Below are 24,211 nucleotides of genomic sequence, written 5' to 3'. Positions count from 1 at the left end.
ATCAAAAACCTTTTTCAAATCAGCACGCAATGACCATTTGGATAAGAATTTATTTTTTCGTACTGAGTGACTCCTCAATCCAAACCACACCTAAGTATGTATCGTAGAGATTCGAACTCGCTAATTAATGACCGTAAACATAAGAAGTAAAGATGAGTTGAGATTAGAAAATTAAATAAAATATTATTAGAATATGTTTTTTTAATATTATTTTTATTTTAGAATTTGAAAAAGTTGAATTATTTATTTTATTTTATATGAGAATTTGATAAAATTGTAATGATTAGATGAAATGAAATAAGTTGAGAAGTGTTGTAAAAACAAACGAGACCGCAAAATATCTCATTTTGTTTATATTTCATTACGCGTAATGGTGTGATATTATTTATTAAATGAACTTACTATTATAAAAATAAGGACATATTTGATGTTTAATAAATAATATAATACAAACACAATGAGATAAGATTAATACGAGAGTATAATATATAATATAACTTAATTTTTAATGTATGAGGCGTTACGACAATTTATCTTTCAATAAATCTTGCTTGCCGTACATAATCTTACAAAATGGGTGCTAATTAAGATAGGGAGAAATGATATTTGCAGTTGTGAGTGTGCAAGTGCCGTGCAATCGCTTTGAAAAAATGAATAAATATGGGACCCACTTGAAAAGAAATTAATTTTTTAACAGTAAACCCCACTCTTTTTCAAAACGACTGTGCGATATTTGCACATTCCACGACTGTATGTAGCATTACTGTTAAGATAGGTATTGCATATTATCTGCCAATGACAACAATACTCTTATGAGTTATGTGTTCAAACGATGAGTTTGATTAATAATAATTTTTCAGCAATTTTTTCAAATACTTTTAATTTTCAATCCAAAAATCATTTATACTCTAAAAAAAATAGATCACTCAAATCTCTTCGCCTATTCTTTTATAATATATAAAAATCCAAAACAATTTAATGTTTTGAGTTTACCGACCTACTTATAAACAACTCAATAATCAATATATAAAATATATAACGTAAACACCACGTAATCTCTTAAAAATAAAGTGAGTAAATATGAAATTTATATATAAAAAATTAATTTTTAATAATGGATCTCACTTATTTTTAAAATAATTACACGATATTTATATACTTTACGATTGTATATAATATTACTCAATTTATTTTACTTATTCACTCTTACAAAACTCTTCGCACGCATAAAGTGACAATATTGACGTGCAATGCTAACAATGCATTTTTTTATTTTTACAATGTTATAGTGTACACGTTTTGCATATTTTTTTTTAAAAAAAAAGTAAAGTCTGTCATTAAAAAAATAAAGAGAATGTGCATAACTTAGATATTCTAAGACTATAAACATCAATTTTCTTTTTACAAAGGGTTCAATTTAAAACATCACTATTATCACAAGATTTATTCAAATTTTTTAAACTAAAGGTACCAATATGAAAAATGACAAAATTATAGAGACGTGAACTGTAATTTAACCACACGCCAAAAGATTTGGCAGTTTTTTAATTAATTTTCAACGGAAGTTTTCTTGGGAAAGAAATAAACGAATAAACCAAATAGGTGGGCCACCTTTGGGAGGAATATTCTTTTGATCCTCTCTTTATACCGTCCCCTTGGAAGCTCTGTGTCCACCTCATGTCCACGTGGTATTGCTTTCGCCGTTCGATTTATCTGTTCTGTCCGGCCGGGTCAACGGTTCAACCAGTTTATGAATAAAAAACAGAATCAGATTATTATTTTTTTGATGTCCGGTTTAAGGGACAACTTGACATTGTAGATGCCATAGCAATCAACGATTTTGAATATTTATTTTTAAGATTAGTTTATAAATTCATGTATTTTATGCAATCTCTTGGATGATGTAAGCCATATAATATTATTAATTAGTTTCATTTTACTATTTATTATTCTTCTAATTATCTTTTTTTATCATTAATAGATTTGACATTAAATTATTAAAAAATTACTTGTCTAGCGAAGGAAAGAAATATAAAAGAGGACAGCCGAAAAATTTGTTTGAGCTAGGGTTGTAATCAGTCTGGTTCAATCTGATTTTGAACATATTTTAGAACTAAACGTATATATGCTTATTTTGAAAATTTAAGAATCAATACAAACCGACTCATCACCAAAATCGAAATTCAATTTTTTTGATTTTGGTATGATTTTTCCAGTTTATTGCTTACACGTGTGACACTACATAAGTTTAGTATTATAATTTTTTGACACTAAACTTAATTGTTAGAATTTAGTATTTATTATTAACGTACAACTAATAATTCATTAGTATCTAATTATACTAGTATAGTATAAGTGGTGTCTAACTTATTAGTGAGATTAATAGACTTGAATAATAAGATTAAAATAGTATATAATTAATGTCCAATTATACCATTATAGTATAAGTAGTGTATAACTTATATAAGATGTTATATTGATTTTATGTTATAAGATTAATATGTTTGAATAATAATATTAAAATTTTATGTTATATTAATTAGCGGTTTAGTATATAATATATATAATATAATGTAACAAATTATATATAATATAAAACAATTAATATATATCCCGGTCCGGTTCGGTTCAAACTGATTTTCAAAATATGAAAACTGGTACCGAATCGATTTAGGACCGGTTACAAAACAGACGGTCTAGTCTGAATCGGTTCAATTGATTTTTCAATTTTTTTTACTCTCCTAATTTGGGCCCACTGTCAAAACAAGTGGCTTTTCAGAGTCCAATTGGTATACAAAGTAATTGCCCTGTGAAGTCACAATTATGAAAATGGACATTGTAGTTAGGAGTAATGATCTATACAATTTTCAAATAGATGAGTTTCACACAGTCTTTTTGTAAAAAAATTGGACCTACCATGAAAAAATGTAAAAACAAATATTTTTTTTTGTAGGATCCATTTTTTTTAACGAAGGGCAATGCCTGCACACTTTAAGCTTGTACCTAATATTACTCTGATAGTTGGTAGTTTTTTGGTATGTGTTGGGATTAGACAGCTAGGATTGTTGGGATTACATTTGAGGTTTAGAACTCCAATGATGCCACAAATATGGCTTTGAGATTGATAATATCGCGGTAGGGCATGAGTCTTACGCGCCGGTTTTGAGTAGGTTTTGAAGATTGCCGGCCAGTGATTCTAGGAGTTCGGCGCATGTGAGCTATTGGTGGCAGTAAAGTGATCAATTGGGCTTGTTCCAACCCATGGACAAAAAAGAATTTTTTTTTTTTTAAAAAAAAACTTTTATATAAATGGATTTTGGGCCTAAACTAATTTCCCTAATCTTTGATATATTTTCAAAACGGCATCGTTTTGTTTGATACGTATTATTCACCCCCTCGACTTCCCACTCTCACTCTCAGACTCACTCAGCTCTCTCTCTCTCTCTTTCTCTCGTCACAACCCAACCATGGCTCTTAGTCCCTCTCACTCGTCGTGTTTGCCTCACGCTGTCATCGTAACCGAGTCCATTTCTCTCTCTTACGACTTCGCAGCTGTAAGTATCCCAAGAACCCATTAACTTTTAGATCTCGAATTGGAATATGTAGGATTGGGTTCATGAATGGATTTGGAGGATGAGGTTGTGATTTGTGTGCTGTGGAGATGTTTGTGTGATTTAGATGATGATTTTTGTTTATGAAATTTTTGTATAATCATTGTAAATCTAGGATTTCAATCCGAAACCCAAAATTAGTTTAGGGGTTCGGATTGAACCCTTAGATGATTTTAGGTGTCGAATTCGAAATCCTAAATTAGTTTAGGGGTTTCAATTTTGAAACTCTTAATTTAATTTAGCAATCTATTTTGGGGAACCCCCAGACTTTATTTAGGGGTTTCAATATTGAAACCCCAAATATGTTTTGAAATTTAATTTAGGGGTTTAAATATTGAAACCTCAATCTATTTTGTGTTGTGATTTTTGCATAATGCCATCATGAATATTAGGTTTGTGTCAGTCAATGGGAATGGACAGTTCGGGAAATCCAACCACTATCCTTAGTGCTAGCTCTCTTGACCTTACGGACCCCTCTACCACTACCCTACCCCTAACCCTACCCCTAATCCTACACCTATGGGCCCATCAAGTAAGAAATTAGTTTCCATTTTGTGGTCTCACTTTACCAAAATACAGGGTGGTGACTCTAATAACCGTCAAACTAAGTGTAACTACTGTAGTAAAGTGTATGAATGTCACTATAGCAGACATTGTATGTCCTAATTGAAAGTCCTCTTAGAAGAACAATGTAAAAAGACTCTAATTATATGTTTTTTTTTTATATAAAAAAAAAAGAGTCAATCTAGACTTGAGATTGGACTTAAAAAAATGACGGATGGGAGTAGTGGGAGGGTAACATTGAAAGGGTATACTAAGTATGATCTGGAGGAGTGTAGGAGATAGCTAGCTTGTATGGTAGTAGAAGACAAGCTACCCTTTTGGTTTGTGGAGTGCGTAGGGTTTGAAGCATACTCTAAGTACTTGGAACCTAAGTTTGAGACTCCTTCTCTCCATACAGTGGCGAAGGATATTATGAAATTATATGGTGTAAATAGAGAATTATTGAGAATGCTATGGCCATTTCGCTATTTATTTTTCAAAAGGAATGCACGACACTTGTACAATCCATACTGTATCTAACATTACTCATGATATATAAAATATTGTATATGCCACATGTGTGTGTGTGTGTGTGGATACTATGTTTATCATGTCAATTAGTTCAATTCACTAGGTTTCATCAATGTTCTTCAGTTAGTCAACCAATGCATAAAAAAATGCAACATATTATAATCCTTATCTCATCTCAAAAAATGTACAGAAACTAGAAACTGAAAAAAAGATATAAATGTGTATAGTTATTATTTTTTTAGATCACAGTAACAAAGGAGGGCAATGGGGCTGCTCCCCCCACTACCCAACCCCGCCTTCGCCACGGCGGGGTGGTGGCCCCGTTCGCCAAATGCGGGTGGTGGGGCGATCAACCCATATCCAGCCATCCTAAGGGGCGGGGGACGGAGCGGGCATGGCCACTCTGCATATCCCCTGCCCTGCATGTGTGTATATATATATATATATATATATATATATAATCTTATACATTAAACAAAACGATGTCGTTTTGTTTAATACGTATTATTCACCCCTCTCTCACTCTCAAACTCACTCACTCATCTCTCTCTCTCTCTCTCTCTCTCTCTCTCTCTCTCTCTCTCTCTCCCTCTCTCTTATCACGACCCACCCACGACTCTCAGTCCCACTCACTTGTCGTTGTCACCTCACGTCGTATGATCCAAAGGAGTGTAGGAGACACCTAACTCGTATAGTAGTAGAAGACGAGCTACTATTTCGATTTGTGGAGGGTGAAGGATTCCAAGTATATTTTAAGTACTTGGAACCTAGGTTTGAGATTCTTTCTTGCCACACAATAGTAAAAGATAGTATGAAACTATACGGTGTGCATAGAGAATTGTTGAGAAACCAATTGAGCCCCTCGATTGGTTTGCCTCATGACCGACACATGGACATTAGTCCAAAATTTTAATTATATATATTTGACGGCACATTTGTTGATTCCAATTGGCAATTAAACAAAAAAATTTTCAAGTTTTACAAATTGCCAATCATAAGGGTGAGACTATTGAGAATACCTTGGAGATCGCAATAGATGAGCAGGGGTTGGAGATGGTTGTGACAGTAACGGTTGATAATGCCTCTTCTAACGATACAACTTTGGGGTATCTTAAGAATAAGCTTAGAAATGATAATAAGACAATCATGGGTGGTGATTGTCTACATGTGAGATGTGCTACACATATTCTAAATCTTATTGTGACCGATGGTTTGAAAGATGTGCATGATTTGGTTGCAAGGGTGAGAACTGTGGTAGGGTTTGTGAGATCCTCACCGGCATGACTTGATAAATTCAATATTGTTGTAAAGGCAGCTGGTATTGAATGCAAGAAATGGTTGTATATTGATGTTCTAACAAGGTGGAACTCAAACTTCTTGATGTTGGAGACGGCCCAAGAGTTTAAAAAGGCCTTTCAAATATTGGGTTAGGAGGACATACAATATGTCAACCATTTTAGTGATGAGGAGGGATTGGGCAAGCCTAATGATAATGATTAGGTGGTTGTTGGGATTTTTATAGAATTTTCGAGACATTTTTACAAGGTCATAAATTCAATTTCTGGCTCTTTATATGTTACATCCAATGAGTTCTGGTAGCAAGTAAGTTAAATGAAAGAGTAATTGGATGAAATGTGTAGGAGTAACCAAACAATACTGTGGGAAATAGCAATGAGCAGGCGGGCTAAGTATGATATGTATTTGGGGGAATTTGAGTAGGTTAAATATATTCCTATATGTGGCTATTGTTGTTGACCCCCAGTACAAAATTAATGGCATAATGTATGGATTGACATTGGTGAACGGGAAGGCATAGACGAATCATATTGCGGTAAGGGTTAGGAAAATCCTTAAAAAATTATTTGATGAGTTTGTCGCACTTAGAGGTGTAATATTCCAGCGCCTACATCTACTGCATTGCCTCCTCCCAAAATCGGGATAAGGAAAAAGCGTAGGTTAGGCTGGGGGTGAGAGGTTGGGGCAGATTGCGGAGCTTTGTCAGCTTTCAGACACACAATCAGAGTTGGATAGATACTTCGCTGTGGAGATGCACCCATTCATGCATGGGTTTGATATGTTGTCTTGGTGGAAGGTCAATGTTGTCAAGTATCCCATCCTTGGAGACATAGCTCGCAGTATTTTGGTCATCCATATTATCATAGTAGCCTCTAAGTCGGTCTTTAGCATCGGGGGCCCATATTGGATGAATTTTGAAGTTCATTATCTCTTACCACTGTCAATCATTGATTTGTACTCAAAACTAAATCAAAGGGAAGCCAATTCATATTCTGGATGTGGTAGACTTTGAGGAGACAGTGGAGGAGGCGGTGGTTCACAACATGCATTTGGTAAAAGCCTCTTACCTTTGATATTACTATAAAATATTGCTTTCGCTTATAATATATTGTATTAAAAATCAAATTTAATTGAGGCGTAACTTCGACAAATGCCCTTACGTCTACATCGGCCGCAATATGATTTCTCAGTTTGATCCACTATTACTATTAGTTTGTATAATAATTCTCTTATTTATTCTTAGTAATTAGTATGTATATAATGTTTATTGTTTGTAATTCTAATTGGTTTCTTGTAATTTTTTTTTTCCAGTTTTTATAGTCTCATTGTCACATGTCCAATCCCAATGATCCCATCTTCAATCTCAATCTCATATTGGTTTGTAATTTTAATTTTGTAACTTTATCACATATCTATATAATGTTTAGATTGATGATTTTATTTTCTTATTTTGTTTTTTAGGTTTTATAGTCTCACTCTTACACCCTCACTTAGTCACTTGCCCAAGCTCCAACCCTAATCCCAAAATTCCAATGATCTTATTTGCAATCATTGATAGTTTCACTTGATTTGTACTTATAGTTTAAGTTTTTAAATTTTTTACATATCTATACATTGTTTGTAATTCTATTTTGTTTTTCTATTAATGTTTCATATTTTATAATCTCACAGTCTCACTTTCCCACCACCCCTAAATTCCAATCTCAAGACTCAAACTCAAAGTTAGCTTGTTTGTAAAATTGCTAGATACAATTTCTTATTTTGTAATATTATTTTATAATTTATAATATTTCTAGATTAATTTTTAATAATTTTAGATTAATTTATATTATTGTAAGGAAAATTCTATTTGCAGTCCCTATTTTGGGCACTCCCTATGCACGCCCTACATGGCTAGTTAGTGAAACAAATCGTTTCATTTAGACGGAAAACGAGTAACAGCGCCAATAAAAAATCACGTTGAGCGCCAATGAGAGATCCCTTCCCCCTTCCTCTGAAACCTCTTCCTTCCAAGTTTGTTCCCTCCCTCCATACCTCTTGAGATTCGGCCCCTTCCTCCTGAGCTTCATCCGTCCCCTTTCTCCCAAGCCCTAACTTCATGGAAACCTCCTATGAAGACATCCAGAAACCTCTAGAAGCTTCAAGCATGGAAAAGATTCAAAGCCTAACTCATACAAAATATTTTTTGAGTCATGTATATTTATTAAGTTCAAACTTTCAGCTTTCTGCAACATTAAAATAATCGTTTGACTCTTCACAATTTCAGTTGCATTACATTCGGGAGCTAGAGTATTTTCAAACAAATACCCTGATTCCCAATGCAATCTAATAATTGATTTAAACATTATGTTGAAATCTCTATTCAACGTCTCAGTTGCATATACTCTAAATTTCATTAATGAGTTTTCCAAGTATAAATCTTTCGGCAAGAGTTTGATAGGTATACAAATGTCCAAGCGATCAAATGATGTGAAGAAAATAATTCAGTAGAGCTTGCATTGATTCTGTTTCCATCTCCTTATGGAGATCCCCAACATGTAAAGCTTTGTCCCATGTACAACTCTTCCAGTCGAGATAAACCCAGGAAAAATACTATGGAACACATTAGACCAGCCTCGAACCCTATGCCATCATATGCTAAAAAAATCCAAATAGAATTGATAGTAGTGGAGGAGAAGATCATGTCGACGATGGTGGACAGAGCTCGAAGTAGATGGATTTTGGGAATACTCGAAACAGACACGACAATGAGAGAGTGGTCGAACTGATGCACGAGGAAGCCAACGCTTGCTTGAATGGAAGACGATGGTGGAAGAGGTTGACGGCAATGGAGGACACACCACTGCTACTTTGTTAAATTGAAGAGAGGAGAGAGAGCAATGTTTTAGTACATTTGAGGAAGAAAAGAATCGCAATCTTGAAGGAAGATGGAATCAGGGAAATTAATGTAATTTAAGGAAATTCTTAGAGTAAGTTACATAAATTTCTAGGAGTGCACGAGCAGTCCCCATTCTGCCGAGAATGGAGACTGTACGTAGACAGACTCTTATTGTAATAGCTTAGAATACATAGATTTTTATATTTTATGCTTTAGACAAACTTTGTTTAATTTTTTGTTATATATGTAAATTGTAACATATATATTTTTTTAAAGATTTATTGTTTTAAAATATGGGTCCAAAATGGTCCAGAAAGAGGTTATGTGCCATTTTTAGGCCATGGGCCCATTTACCCTAGACCAAGAGTCCAAATCCGCCCTTGTCACCCGGGCAGGGGACCCCCCAGGGTGGGGGGCCGGATCCCGGGAGGGAACCTCAGCCCCCACCAAGACGTGGGGGGGGGGGGGGGTGGTGGTGCGGGATGCGGCACCCTTAGCCCCGGGGGGTGTCGGTAGCAAATCCAGCACCCTGCCCCCAGACTTCCCATTAGCTCCATACTTAGCATGATATTAATCTGCAACAAAATTACTTTCCCTGTATAAATGCTGCATAGTAACAATAAAAAAAAACTCATAAAAACTCCAAAATTGCTACCCTTCATGAGCAATTAAAACATTCAAGGTGGAGAGAACATTTTGGTAATCCAATGTATAACCATTGCAGCATCTGTCTCAATCACTACGTCAGGCATACCATCAAGTATAGAGTATAACAAAGTTTGATGCAAGACAGAGAAAAACCAAACATGACCATCTACCTAAAATGATTCCTTAAATCTCCGTGTGTGTGTGTGTATATATATATATATATATATATATAGTCATAGTCTTTATGTTATTATTTTTTGGAGATGTCTAGGTTTGGACCCTTCTTTCTGGGCCAAACCATAATTAAATCTTATCCTATTTTTGGTCATCCATTCAATTCGTAACAACTGCAGAAATGACTTGAATGTTACATTAATCATGCCTGTTAGCATCAGATCAGTTTGACAATTTATTTGCTGAAAATTATATTATTTAACACACAATCTTATACATAATGAAGAAATCTAGAGATGAGCAAGCACCAGCAAGTCTGTCCAAATACAGTACAAGCATTAATTGCCAAGTCTCAGCTTTGAGACATCTAAGTTGAAATATAGAATGCAGCCAGCTGTGAAGAAGACAAACAAACACAAGTCTTTGGGATTAGATTGACCTCACGGAATATTGTGTTGACTGTTGAATTTTTCCCCCCGAGAAGAGTGGATACTAAGGTCTCCTTTCCTTTTACACAAATTTTCATCTCATCTCGTTATTTAAATTTTTTTTTAAATTTTTACATAAAATAAAATAAATAATTTAATTTTAAAATAAAAATAATATTAAAAAAATATATTCTAATAATATTTTATTCAATTTTTAACTTTTATCTTATCAATTCATTTACGAAAACAAATAGAATATATATAAATTAACCATCAGATTTAGTAAATTTTACTTCTGCAAATAACTCGGAAATTCTGGTACTGAGTCAGACAAAGGAATATATATTGTCTTATGAGAAGTGATATTATTATTGGAATTATTTTTTTCCCCACAATTTTCTTCTGATGAGGCTGAATATATTGAAAATCAGCATTCTGGTTGCTTTGGCAAGTAATTCAAGTCAAGAAGGGAGGCCACATCTGCATGCTGTCAGACATATTTCTTGCAGGAGTAGAACTTCCAGGAAGCTGGTGGCCTGTAGAAGTTGATCAAGTTAAGTTGGATTAATTTATAACATGCTGAGTACTTCTGAGCCTTTGCCATATCTCCATATGCATGCCATTTACATTAACTATTATGTGTAGAAATCAAAGATTCTAAAGTACTACTTACTGGATCATACAACCACGTGAGAAGATAATATTTTGACCATGAATTCCGAGGAAGAACATCATATCATGCATGTGGAATATATAATTTCATGAAATTAGTTGCATGTTTCTATATACCCAAGAAGAATAGATCATGACTAGACTTTCAAAGTGAATTTAATATTGCAAATATCTTTAAGATTGAGCAATATTGCTTCTAACTAATTACGTTAACGCGTGAGTCGACTCATGTGTTGCTATGGCGTATATGAGTTTTATAATGCGCCGCTGCATGTATTCAAGTTTTAGAATGCATGCCACGCGGGCCCGCCGCTTCGATAGCTAGACTTGATCATCATCAACTTAATTGTATCTTTCATATCTACTGATCTCCTCATGATCCCATGTCGACGTGCGTGCATGAGGCCATGCGTTGATCGATACACAGGCTCATCAGCTGTATGTTTAGCTTGCGTGCTAGCTGCTAAATTAAGGGGATGTTGGAGACAATTTTTGTAGAGCTCGTTTATTGGTTGTGACCTCTACTTGAACTACTACAAAAAACATCCCTTTTTGGTGATTCCTTTCTCGGCTTAGGTAATTATAAACATGGCCCTAGAGTTAGGACCCAATTAATGTAAGTGCTTTTTTTTTTTTTTTTTTTTTCATGCTCTACGTTGACTTGAATGTGGTTTAGGATCCATATATCTTTCTTGCTTATTTGATTTTTAATTCTGATCCATAAATCAGTATTTGCCTCTCTATTCATGATGTGTTGAGCTGATCAATAATCAAAATTTGTTAGCATTTGTTTGATATCAGTGATTAGCATCCTTGTGCTATTCTATTTAACTTTAGTACTGTTTTTCATAGCTTGGACCACTTGTAGAGCATCACCCTCTAGAATTACTTTCCTTAGTTCCAGCTCAGTACCAAAAGTTGTTGCTTGAAGAGCATAAAAAGTCTCTGATAGAAGAGGATAAGGATATAAATTCTCTTTTCATTCTCATTGTTGCCAACACTCTCCCCTCCCAGTCACGTATTATGATCCCAACTCAACCTTACACTGAATTTTATCAATTGCTGCATCCCAATTAATCTTTAGTACTTCTTTGTCTCGTAGATGTTGCTGCATTTGTAGAATTCTTTTGATCCAAAGATTTGAGATCAAGCAAGGTTTGTTTTGTTTGCTGCACCATAGAACTTGGATGAGTGAAACAAATCCATTCATTCTCTTCCATAATCTCCGAGCAACCATTGCTATCTCTTCCATTTCGTCATTTCCAAATATCTCAAACATGGCTTCTTGAGTTTCCATAAATGTCTTCTATGTGATTTTGCTCTTTTGTAATTTTTTTGAACATTATCCCCAAACATCTTTTACTGAGATACATCCACAAAGAGCATGTTCGAACTTCATCTTGACAGATGAGTCAATTTGGAGTTTCTACCACCTTATCTTGAAAAGGTTTGAGTTAGTAGGAATAGCATCAAAACAGGCTCTCCACAAGAATATTTCTTCTGCATTTCTTATTCTCAGTTTCCATATCTTTGACTAGTTCTCTTTCTTTCTACTACTGCTTGATGGTTGCCCCTTTAATCGATCTTGTAATTCTCCTTGTAGGTGGTAAGCACTTCTTACTGAAAATCAACCATTTGCAATACATCTCCAGATCAATTTGTCAGGACTATTACAATGACTTACTGGAGTTTTTCTTATAACGCCAGCTTTAGAACTTGAGAAAACTTCTTCTACCATTAAAATGTTCCATTGTTTTGCATATGTATCAATGAGATAAGCTACTTTTTCTTCTTCATTTAATATCCTCACTGCACTTTGAAATATGAAAGATGTTGGTTGGGGAAGCCACTTATCTTTCCAAATATTCAAAATTTTCTCCATTCCCAAATCTCCATATGGTATCTTCTTCAATTAAGGTCCGGTTTATATTCGCAACCCATCTCAATTTATCTCAACTTATCTCACTACTATTCATTATTATTCATTAATTTTAACTCACAAATCTCACTACTATTCATAATCCATCTCACTATTAATCACAACTCATATTCAAATCCAAACGACACTTAAGTGTTTTGCTGCCAGAATGGTACTTCTCCATACAAAATAAGAGAAGAAATGTGTAACACCCAGGCCTAAACCAGGCCCAAGCCCGCAGATAAGCCTAGCCCCCTCGCGAAAACGACGTCGTTTTGAGGTGAGATTTCCTCCTTCCTTCCCAAGTCTTCCTCCTACCCGTCACTCCCTTCTCCCTATTTCTCTCCCCATTTAAGCCACTCCTCCACTGATTCTCTCTAGTTTCCCTCTTCCTCTCGGTTTCGTCTTTGCCCAACAGTCCTCTCGCAAAACGTCTAAGCCACTGCACCACCATATATAGTGCCGATTGCACCACCATGGAGACCACCGTAAGCCTCAAACGTCACTTACAGCAAGCTGAGTTACATCAAGCCAAAAGCAGGCCAGCCCCACGTAAACATTGTCGCCACGTTCAGGTTGCACAACTATCCAACCAGTCTCCGTCGTGAACCCCAAACCACCACAGTTGAGCCCCACATCCCAGCTTCCAAATTAAAATCATTGTGGAAAAATCCCCGTTGTGCGCCACGACCTTGCACCACCACTACCCACCCTCTGTAAACCACCACAAAAACTTTTGTTTCACCACACGAAAACAGAGCAAACACCTCCACTGCCGCTGTTCCTACGTGAGTTTCCCAACCACCACGAAGGTGCACCGTTCAGCTATGGCCACCACTGCCTCGAGCCGCTATTAATTTCTGAAAAGCAAGCCTCCCCCACGTCGCCCAGCTACTGCCGTTCCTCCTCTGTGTTGCACGATGTGAGCTCCTTCGGTAAGACTTTTTCTTCTCTCTACGCGAGACACTCTCTCCCTCTGTCTTTCTCTCTCTCTCAGAAGTCCCTCCACGGTTGAACCCAGCCGCGCCGCTGTCAATATTCACCTAGACCGCCACCACACATAGCTCTCTGGATAAGGATCCTCTCTGCTGAGTGGAGTTTTCGTTTGCAAAATGGGAAGTATATTCTTGAAGTCTCCCATGAAGGGTGAGCTTTGAATTGATATTACATTTATGCTCCTAATATTCGAGGTGGGATTGGACTGACATGAGCTTTGTTTAGTACTAGGCTTGATTTTTTTTTTTTTTTTAAAAGAATCACATTTTATTCATAAAAGAGGATATATAAATTTGACTTAAAAAAGTTAATTACAAATGTTAATAGCTCTCCAGCACACTACCGTGACTGATATAGTCTAGTCCAGATGACATATCTCTAAAGATCTAAGTCTAAGGAATCCGTCGTGCACATCTCTGTTCCCGACAGAGAAATAGTAACCAGGTGATAAAACCCATATCCCGACTAAGCGGAGTAGGGTACACCAACCCCATACACTGTCAAAGCAGAGAGGGGACATCACACCGTTCAGACCAAGGTCCGAATGGACAAAATCTTTGAATTTTTTATTTTTTTTTAAAAAAGATAAACAGGATACGAAATAAATTACAAAGGAAAAACCACTGAAACAACAGAAAAGGACAATGCTCCAAGCAGTTGCGGTGGCGCTAGGAGAAAACCGTCGACCGATCTTGGAGGTTCCTGACTCACAGGCCCCAGTGGCGCCAATCGTGGCGACGGCAGAGTCCTCCTGGCGGCGCGAGAAAGCCACTCACCGAATGCATTCGCTAACTTTGGGCCGCGCATGCAAGCAACTCGCCTCTCTGTTTGGCGTCGCCTTTGGTAAATTTGAAGATCGGCGACTGGGCAACGCCATGGAGAGGTGCGTGCTCATCTATAGTCGTCGAACATTCCAGATCCGCGATTCTTTCTTATTTAGCCTGCAAAACACAACAAACACAAAAACGGAGCACTACACAGAAGGAACGAGGGGAGAGAGGGAGGGAGGGGGAAGGAGCCGAAGCTCCCACTCCCTCGAGACAGAATTGTAACGAGGGTTTAGAGGGAGACAGGTTCGAGAAGGAGACGGGTTCGAGAGGTTTCATACTAGGCTTGATTTTAAATTGGAGTTGGGTTTTGTTAAATAATTATGAAGTTAGAAATGTATGTTATTGGGCTGGATATCATGGATATATTGTGTATATTTTAGGTTGAGATCACGTGTTTGCTTGGAATAATATGATCGCAAGATTTAATTGTGTAATTGTTTGGAAAAATTATATAAAAATCAAAGTATTTGGGAGGTGACGATATTTTAGAGTTCTGAAGATTTTTAGACAATAAGAAAATTTAGATTTTTATATCTTAAGTTTTAATTACGAAGTATGTGCTCAATTGAAAATTCACATAAGTTACGTGACTATTTTATAGGTGATGATTGATATTCCACAGGCACTGTTGTGAGGAAATTTAAAGAAGTTCAAGAGTCAGATAAGTGGGGTTTCTATTCTAGACTTTACATAAAAGAAATGAACTAGTGTTGATTTTGCAAAAATATGTATGTTTTGTTATTAAAAGAAATTTGAAACAACCTAAATTATTTTTTTTGTATTACTCATGAAATCTATACAAAAGATAAAAGTATTTCTGTCATGACTAATGTAGACATGAGTAATATTTTTGGCATTCTATTTTTGAACTGTGCAAAAAGAACTAATATGAAATCTGAAAATTCGTACATAATTATGTGAAGATGCTCTTGATTTATTTTTATTATGTGAAAATAATATGATTCTGTTCAGTACTCTGTTTTGATATGATGTGGCATCTAAAACCTTTGATATGACATTTTGATTTTGTATTTGGCTCTATTTATGCTTTGCTCTAACCTTGCTACTAGTGTAAAACTGTGGCATCTGTTTGGGTTAGTACCAACTTTTCTGTCTCTGAGTGCACCCACTTTATAAACAAAGTAATTTTCTGTGTGTTTTTTCCTGTGTGCACACTCAGGGCTCTGAGAATGATAAGGAGAAGATTCACTTCTATCTCTGTCCTGTTTGACCACTGGAGATAGCACAACCATATTGCTGGGGTTAAACATGGTCTTTGTTATGATATGATACTTTGATATGATATGATATGATATGATATGATATGATGATGTTCAGTTATGCTATACCAAAGGATTTTTGAATATGAACATTTTGAACTGTCGCTCTGATATTTTGATAACATGTTTTTTGTTCTACATTTTGAAACTAAAATGTTTTGTTCTGCACTCAGAACTCTGTGAAAAGACTCATATTTACATACTAGTATATGTACTTTGCCTACTAAGTTATTGATAACTCACCCCTTATCTCAGATTCTCCACAATATTTTCAGATGTTTTTTATATTTCAATTGATGTTCAAGAATATGAAGCTTGGGTAAGACTATGTGAGTATAGTGGATTAAGTGCAAAGACTTTGATTACTAGTTGATGTGAAACAATGACTATATGTTTTATAGAGAATTTTGGAATATATATAATATGTGGTTGGAAAATGATTTTAGGTGACAAGAGTTTACTTCCTGGACTTCCAGGGGCGCTACAAACTGGAAGACACAGAGAGAAAGTGAATACAGTTTTAAGAAGATTCTTGCATGACTTGAAACAAAATGCTCTGGAGCGCATAAGATGGACATTGATGCTGCTGCTTATAGCATGTCCAAGGCGACCCTCAATACCTACAAAAGAATCCTTGCCAAGAGGTATCCTCACATGCGTATCAACTGCGTCCATCCTGGCTATGTGAAGACAGACTTCAACTGGAATACGGGGTGATACTGTAGAAGAGGGGGCTAGCAGCCCAGTTATGCTGGTTCTTTTACCTAACGGTGGCCCTACCGGATGCTACTTTGATCAAACCCAAGTGGCCGAGTTTTGATTTACCTTTTCTCCCCTTTCAGCAAGTCACGACTTAACCATTATTGCTACCTCTGCAAACTTTTACTTTGTGCTTCAAAGTTGAGGTCTTGGCTAAGAATTTCCTTTATTTTTCTCAACTTGGAAGATAAAAAATAACTGTGTTTATGTCAGTGTTGGACAACAAACGTATGTTCATGCAAAAGAAAGTTTGATTCAATTATTTAGCTTGGCCAACCTCAACGTGAGCTCTATCCCGACTTCGGTTCATGCAAGGCTCGATTTTCCATGAAAGACACGTACTGCTTAGATTATTTGATCTCGACTCGGCACATTTCTGAAGAGCAACAGAAACTGTGGAACCTCATGTCATTTTTTTTTTTCTTCTACTTTTCCTCTGTTTTCTCGGAAACCAAGCAAATGAATTTATTCCTTTGATTGCGTTATCATACAAAGTAATACAATATGGTCTAAGGAGACCGTTGGTAATATTGATATTCAGAACCCAGATGAGATAGGGATGAGGCTTCACAGTTCACGTGAAGCACTCATTGGTTCAAGTACCTTCCAAACATCTGACCCAAGTTCTGGCCGGTTTTTTCGGATTCGGTCACAACACCTCAATCCCAAGCGAGCCAACTTCTGAGCAAGCCCAATTGGCCAGTCTCCGGCCGAAGAATCTAAGAGGGTTTTCAGTTTCCCAGCCTCCAAGGCGGATTTCACCTCATTTGCTATTGAGAAGGGCGATTTCTTAGTCAACAACTGTAATAAGATGATTCCATATGAGTAAACATCTGACTTCATTGTTAACACTCGTGTCTCAAGGAACTCAGGATCTATGTAGGGCAAAGTGCCCTTTACATCAGTTATATGATAGAGGGTTGTGTTGCTTGAATTTCTATCTTGTTGTAACAAACGGGAGATTCCGAAGTCGCTGAGCTTACTAACATAGTTGGTATCGAGGAGGATATTGGAAGGCTTCAAATCACCATGTACTATGCCGTGAGGCTTGTTGTTCTGAAGATACAGGAGGACAGAACACAATTCTATGGCGATTCTTATTCGAGTTTGCCATGATAATGGAGGACTGTTGTCCTTGCATTTGAGTCGATCTTCAAGATTTCCATTCGGAAGAAACTCATAGATGAGCGCATAAATTTCCGGGCAATATCCAAAGAGTTTCACAAGATTGGGGTGCCTCAGCTGACTCAATACACGAACCTGATAAAAAGCCAGCTTGTAAAACAGAATGCCAAAATTATCATCCAACTTAATCACATTCTTCCAGGTATAATTTGTGTAGTTTGTGTTTTTCCTTATGTAGCGGAGAAAATGTTGGTTACTCACAGCCACAGGGATGTCTATCAGTTTGTGGTCTCTAAATCTTTCAATAGTATACAAATAATGGTGTACTTGTATTATATCTAGCATAATATGATTACATGAAGCAACCTTCACTTCTATATTGCCTAGTGAATACTGCTTCATGTTCAAGTATGCAGAAGAAACTTTCATGCAGCTAAGCCAGATACGTTGGTAAATATATTAAGATGAGTGAATAATTAGACACTCACCAAGTAAACACACATCTACATGATTCAAAATGATTTGAGCTACATGCAGTCATAACTATCAAGAAAGTTAAAAAAAAAAAAAAAAAAAAAGCATGCAGTCGTATCAAGAAGTTAAATGCCCAAAAATATGTACCAATTGAACTGAAGCAAACAGAGTAGGAGATTCAATAAAATTTATATTTTTCTCTAGCTCAGTTATTGATCCAGATCATAATAAAGTATGCAACCTATCAGAAAAGCTAGAAAACCAACCAAGGTCCATTTTTATTGACATCATAGCCATATATGTAACTATAAGACCAAGTCAACTGATTTTCAAATAAATATGCAAACCTCCATTTGGAATTCTGAGGTGCCTTGTACGCCAATAGATTCCAGCCTCTTTATGGCAACCTTGGTATGACACAGGAGTCCTTTATAAACGTTCCCATATCCTCCTTGTCCAATTTTCAGGGACTCATCGAAGTTTTGAGTGGCTTCTTCAATCTCATGGCGCAAGAACTCGGAGAACATTTGCATCTGTCTACTTGAGGCCTCTCCTTGCTTTCTTCTCAGCCCTTCAGCTTCTTTTAGTGCGTTATCTAGCTCCAAATGCAACTGATCGCTCTGATTTTGTAACTCTTCTATTTGTCTGTTCAATGATATTTCCCGTTCTTGAGAAATTTGGAGTTCTTCCCTGAGTTGGTCTCTCTCATTCTTCACCTTTTTAAGTTCTTCTCTCTCTTTTGCCAGCACTTCCTCAATATCTTTTCTTTGCGTCATCTCGTCTTGGACCTGTTGATAGGATTACTAGCAACTTGCATAAGATTTTGGACTTTTTCAAATTATTATACTTATTGTTCAATTATAGTGAATACCATTGCACGTGCAAGGTGTGCAGTGTGTTGAACATTCTACTCTGAATCTTTTTTCATTAGTTGATTCTTATCTGCCTTATTTAGGTCAGGAATGAGAAAAAGAAAAAGAGAAAGAAATGAACTTTGTAGTACGTCTCAAATACTACAAAGTTCAAATACTTCAAAGTTTTACCCTGCGTATAGCCTCAATTCTATCTTTTTCTGCTTTCCGACGTCTGGATGCTTCATTTTCGGACTCTTCCATCGCTTGTTGAAGTTGCTCATAAAGAGAATTGTCAAAACTTCTGTCCTGATAGTATTCAGTAAACATTGAAATTTTATATTCAGCTTTTTTGTATTTTTTGTTCATTTGATTATTTCAGATAAATAATCCTAAAGAGGAAGTAAAATCGCTTCTAATATATATATATATATATATATATATATATATATATATCTATGTGCACATACTTTAAAACTGAGACCACCATTAGAAGAGCATCCAGCTATGCTACTTGTACAAGAAATCACACTCGGACTTTGCTTCAGTGATGGAGATGCCCATTCCACTGAAGAAGAGGATCTTGAAAAACCCGAAACCAGAGAGAGGGCTTTCAAATCCAGACCATTTTCATTCCCTTCAGTCCATGAAGCCAGAGTTACATTAACCCCTCCTCTGGACGAACTTCTTGACAAGCCATCCCCTTCGTCAGAACTCCCTTCTGCATCCAACCTTTTTTTAAGAGATGGAAGCTCTTCACTACCTTCTGTGAAAGGAATTTCCACCATTCTCATTCCACTACCGTCCCTATTGTGCCCTACTGTAAGAGATCGTTCTGGTAAGTAGTTTGATTGCCCAGTTTTAATGCTGTCCCTCTGCCCAATAGTAACTGATCGTGATCTCAGTTGGTTTGGTTGTCCAGTATCAGTCTCTTCGCTTGCTTCCCTAGTTTGATATGGCACTTGCATTAGTAATATGGAAGAGTTTGGGGCAAGTTTACACGCACACAAAGACACGATCATCAGAATTAGCACGACAGCCAAACGTATTTCAACAATGTCAAGCATTCTGCTGCCATAAATATCAGGCAGAAATATTTCAAATAGCTTAGAAAGCTTCTCCTTCAGGAATTTACATATTTATAAAGAAGACATACATGACCAATGTATGCATGCACATCATCGTTGCAAAAATGGGGCAAACAAAAACTCTGTAATTAACCAAAATTGTGTGCAGACCTGGTGAAGATGAGGCGGTCTTTGCAGATAAATAGTATATGACAGAAGGCAGGTGCTTTTTGGCGCACATATTTTGCTTTAGTAGACTTGATCTCCATCATGTTTCTGCAATGGAGCAGTAGCAAAGCAATTTCAATCCTAAGGTGAACGAAAAACTTTTACTTCTGTAAACCATTGAGTGATGTTAAATTGGTGAATATGCTGATATGGAAACAGTTCTAATATGGTTTGTACCTCTTATAGAACTTCTCTGCTGCTGCTCCCATGACAAGCTTCCTGATCCCATAACTATTAATGCACTCTACAATTCCCTTCTCAATACTGTCCATTTCAAAGGGTTGTTTCTGTGCTGGTACCTAGGTTTCAAAAACCAGAATGCCAAAATAAATAAGAAAAATCAGCAGTTGCTTCAATCCAGCATCTGAAGAAGAATTCTTCCAATCGGTTGAACTGTCAATGAAAAACTTGGAAGCTTTTAACTATTAGATAACCTAAATTTGGATGCTTATACCCTGTTATATATATCATTTAATATCGTCTATTCGAGATTTTCGGGTAGTGTAAACCCTATATGAGCATTCGATGGCATGTCTTTTTTTCTTCATGTTGTATAATCTAATTCAGGTAAGAGATTAGAAAAGATCTCAATTTGTAAAATATTTAAAGTTTTCACGGCTAGAACTAAACACCTTTTAGGTGCCTGCAGGCAAAAGAAGAGAAGAGAAAAGCGTCGTTCCTAAGATAGATTTCATCAAGAGTTCTGTTTTAGAAAACAAGTTCTTTAAAAAAACACACACAGAAAGAAAAAAGTAACGAAAAAGAACTTAATAAAAGAGACAAAGAAGAAGGATTTATACCCACCCCCTTTTGGCGACAGAATTGAACGTATTCATCCAGGATGCCATGCATTTTTTGCTTTTCAGTTTCCCGGTATTCCCTCACTATGCTTTCCTGCAGTGAGCTTGCTGGAGCTCTTCCGCCCACTGCAACCCAGAAAAATTCAGATAAATTCCACTTTAAGATACTGAAAAGTAAGCTGGGAAAGCCAAATTCTTCAACTCAGAAGCACAATTTCCGTAATCGTCACCATTTTGTTAACTGGGTAATGCAATCGATTGTTTAGCAACCAATTTCTCCTAAACCACCAAATGATCAGAAAACAGGTCTCCTCAACTGTGGTCGATTCTTAGATTTCCTTATAAAAATCCAATTTTTACAACATCGAAAACTGAATTCCCTTCAAAACTTACAAGGTTTATATATATATATATTATATATATACACATATACTCTATAGAAATATTTATTTCTTCTCATAAAAAGCCTAATAGGAGGAGTGGATAACTCTTTATAAAAATTAGGATGAGTTTGTTCCTAAGCCGCACTTCTCAACATACCCGAATTTGAGAGTTTCGAATAGGAAACAGATAGAGACATAGAAGTTATATTGCTGTGTAGAGTTTTTAGGCAGTGGATTCCATAAAGCGCGTATACAGACAAAAACACCCAAACACATGCCTGAAAGGCTGTACGTGTGTACAAAGCACGTATTGAAGAAAAATTATTTTTGCATGTCGATGAAAAGGGCACTTCCTTCAAAGAGAGAGCATGATTTAATTTGTAACAAAATTTAACGTTGATCCAAATCAAATTTTGACATGTTACAAAGAACCAACATGGCAGAAAGACTCTGTATTTAAGACTTACTGCCAAAGGGGATCAGCTGTGCAGGCTGATGAATGTGAAGGATGCAAATCTTCTTCCCTCCAGAGTTCTGTATTGCCCATCGAAGGGTTGATATCCACTCTTTTGCATCTTTAATTCCCAGAGCAACGAATATCGTATCCTCTGAACTCTCTTGTCTACTTGCCATACTTCTGGGAACCCCAATAAAACTCTACAAATTAAGCCAATATTATCTACAGGTAATGGAAAACTCAAACTCGAGAAAATCTCATTCGAACAATATTGTTAGATGCAGCTTCCTGAATCCTTCCAGTCTTGGGAACTTGTTCTTCAGAAGTTAGAACACACACTCCCAACTCCTTCAGCTTTTCTCTATTTAAAACTTTTTGCCAACAAATAGTATCTTCAACCTTCCGAATAGAATCAAAGAATCAAGTCCAGCACACAAGACGGAAGAGAGAGAGAGAGAGAGAGAGAGAGAGAGAAGAATTGGTAAAAGCCTTTGCTGCTTCTTTGAAGTTTCTGCAATCTTCACAGGCATAAATGGAAGTAAAAGGAATGTCTTGTTTGGTATCCGGAGACTCTGGACCCGATAGTTGCGCGGGAGTTGATAATCTTCACATCTATTTTTTTTTTTCTTATTAATTATACACAATTTTTTAAAAAGCTTTTTGAAAGAAGCCACTTCAATTAAAAAAATAAAAAATTAGTTCCATAAAGTTACTTTCCATTTTTATTATTAATAAGTGAGAAATTTAAATAATATATGTCCTTATATATATTGGAATTATTAAATGAAAAATAATATATCTAATTTTTTATTTAAATTGAAAAATTAAATAATTCATTTTTACTTAAGACTAGTAGTCTTTAATTTTTCTAATATGTGTTTGTTCTTTTTCTCAACTTGCATCGTTTTATTTTGGAACTTATAACAAATTTATATATGTTATTGAACTGTAAAAGTTAAAACTTAAATGAGTCTATTTGTTATGATCATGGATTCTAAGGATGCTACCCGCATGGTGCGGTCCACTGCTCCCCGCAAACCCAATGGGTCTATAAATTATTTTTGAGTTTAAATTTTTTTTTAGATCCAAATTACAATATAAGTTAAATTATAAATTAAAATTTATATATTCAAAAAAAATATAAATTCATTAGAGTTGTATTTTGAATTGTCTTGATCTCCTAAGACAACTTTTATATAAGAGGTCAAGGCAATACAATAGGCATAGTTAAGCAATATGAGACTAAATATTAACATGAACTCAATTTCAAATTTTTAACAAATTGTGTATATATATATATTTATATAATATTTATATAAATATTAAAAATATCCCTAATTGATTCTTTGATATATATAATATATAAATTATTCTTGGTTTCTTTGCATATGGCATGTCTATGACATGCATTTGGTTTACTTATTAAAAAGAATGAACAAAAAAAGGAGAGGCATATGTCACCATATAATCAACTTCTTGCACTGTAGTAAAAAACATTTAACTTCGTCTGTTTTTTAAACTCATTTCAACTCATCATTATAATTTTTTTTTAAATTTCAATATAAAATATAATAAATAATTCAATTTTTTCAAATTTTAAAATAATAACAATATTAAAAAATAATATTTTATCATCTCAACTTAATTCAACTCAACTTAATTTAATATTCAAGCACAGTCGAAATGTCGCTGTAATAAGCCTTTGCCGTCCTCTTTTCGCTCGGATGTAAATGTCGCATCTCAAATAAAAGTTTGAATGTCTAGAAATACATTAAATACAAGGAGAGACTTTAACCAATGAAAGTTTGTGTGGATCCAATTATCAATAATTTGGAGATAACATTTGATATTCCACCTTGTCGAGTAGTATATATTGCGACTTCCAAACATGTATTTATGTTGAGTCATGACGCGATAACGCGTAGGAAAATTATAATGAATTAAATTAAACAAAATAAATTTAAGGTCACATCACACTGACTTGGGACAACACGACTTTGTTAGTTAATACAGAACATGTAAGAGCCATATGCAAGTAAGTTTAAAATAATTTTTTATTTGTTGGGTTTATTAGAAATTTTATGTGATTTGATGTGATATCTTATATTATAAAATTCTATTTACTGTAAAAATCTAATCTTGGGCATATGACATACATACCCAAGAAGCATTTCCTTCTCCACAAGAAGTTATATTATAATTAATTAATTAATGTGTTCTACATTTATATATATATATATATATTATTTTTCTTATAGATCT

The 24,211-nt window shown here is 35.4% G+C and overlaps 1 protein-coding gene across 1 annotated transcript; it reads right to left on the bottom strand.

Annotated features, from left to right (window-relative positions):
- Positions 1–16,958: 16,958 nt before the first annotated feature.
- Positions 16,959–22,330, bottom strand: LOC121247866 (U-box domain-containing protein 33-like). The gene is made up of 8 exons (XM_041146331.1): positions 21,960–22,330; positions 21,114–21,235; positions 20,487–20,608; positions 20,253–20,357; positions 19,485–19,959; positions 19,207–19,323; positions 18,511–18,951; positions 16,959–17,824 (listed from the first exon to the last, which is right to left on the bottom strand). The coding sequence occupies exons 1-8, from the start codon at positions 22,123–22,125 to the stop codon at positions 17,132–17,134; spliced, it is 2,241 nt and encodes a 746-aa protein (XP_041002265.1). The 5' UTR covers positions 22,126–22,330; the 3' UTR covers positions 16,959–17,131.
- Positions 22,331–24,211: the final 1,881 nt, after the last annotated feature.

This window comes from Juglans microcarpa x Juglans regia, chromosome 1S (assembly GCF_004785595.1).
Source record: "Juglans microcarpa x Juglans regia isolate MS1-56 chromosome 1S, Jm3101_v1.0, whole genome shotgun sequence".
Classification (NCBI taxonomy): Eukaryota; Viridiplantae; Streptophyta; class Magnoliopsida; order Fagales; family Juglandaceae; genus Juglans; species Juglans microcarpa x Juglans regia.
This window is presented reverse-complemented; position numbering and strand designations above follow the sequence as displayed.

Coding starts and splice junctions, on each gene's coding strand:
- LOC121247866 (XM_041146331.1), bottom strand. CDS start 22,125: ATGGCAAGTAGACAAGAGAGTTCAGAGGATACGATATTCGTTGCTCTG. Junction 20,609..21,113: donor AATTCTGTCGCCAAAAGGGG/GTGGGTATAAAT, acceptor TTTGAAACCTAG/GTACCAGCACAGAAACAACC. Junction 17,825..18,510: donor CCTCAGAATTCCAAATGGAG/GTTTGCATATTT, acceptor GCTTTTTATCAG/GTTCGTGTATTGAGTCAGCT.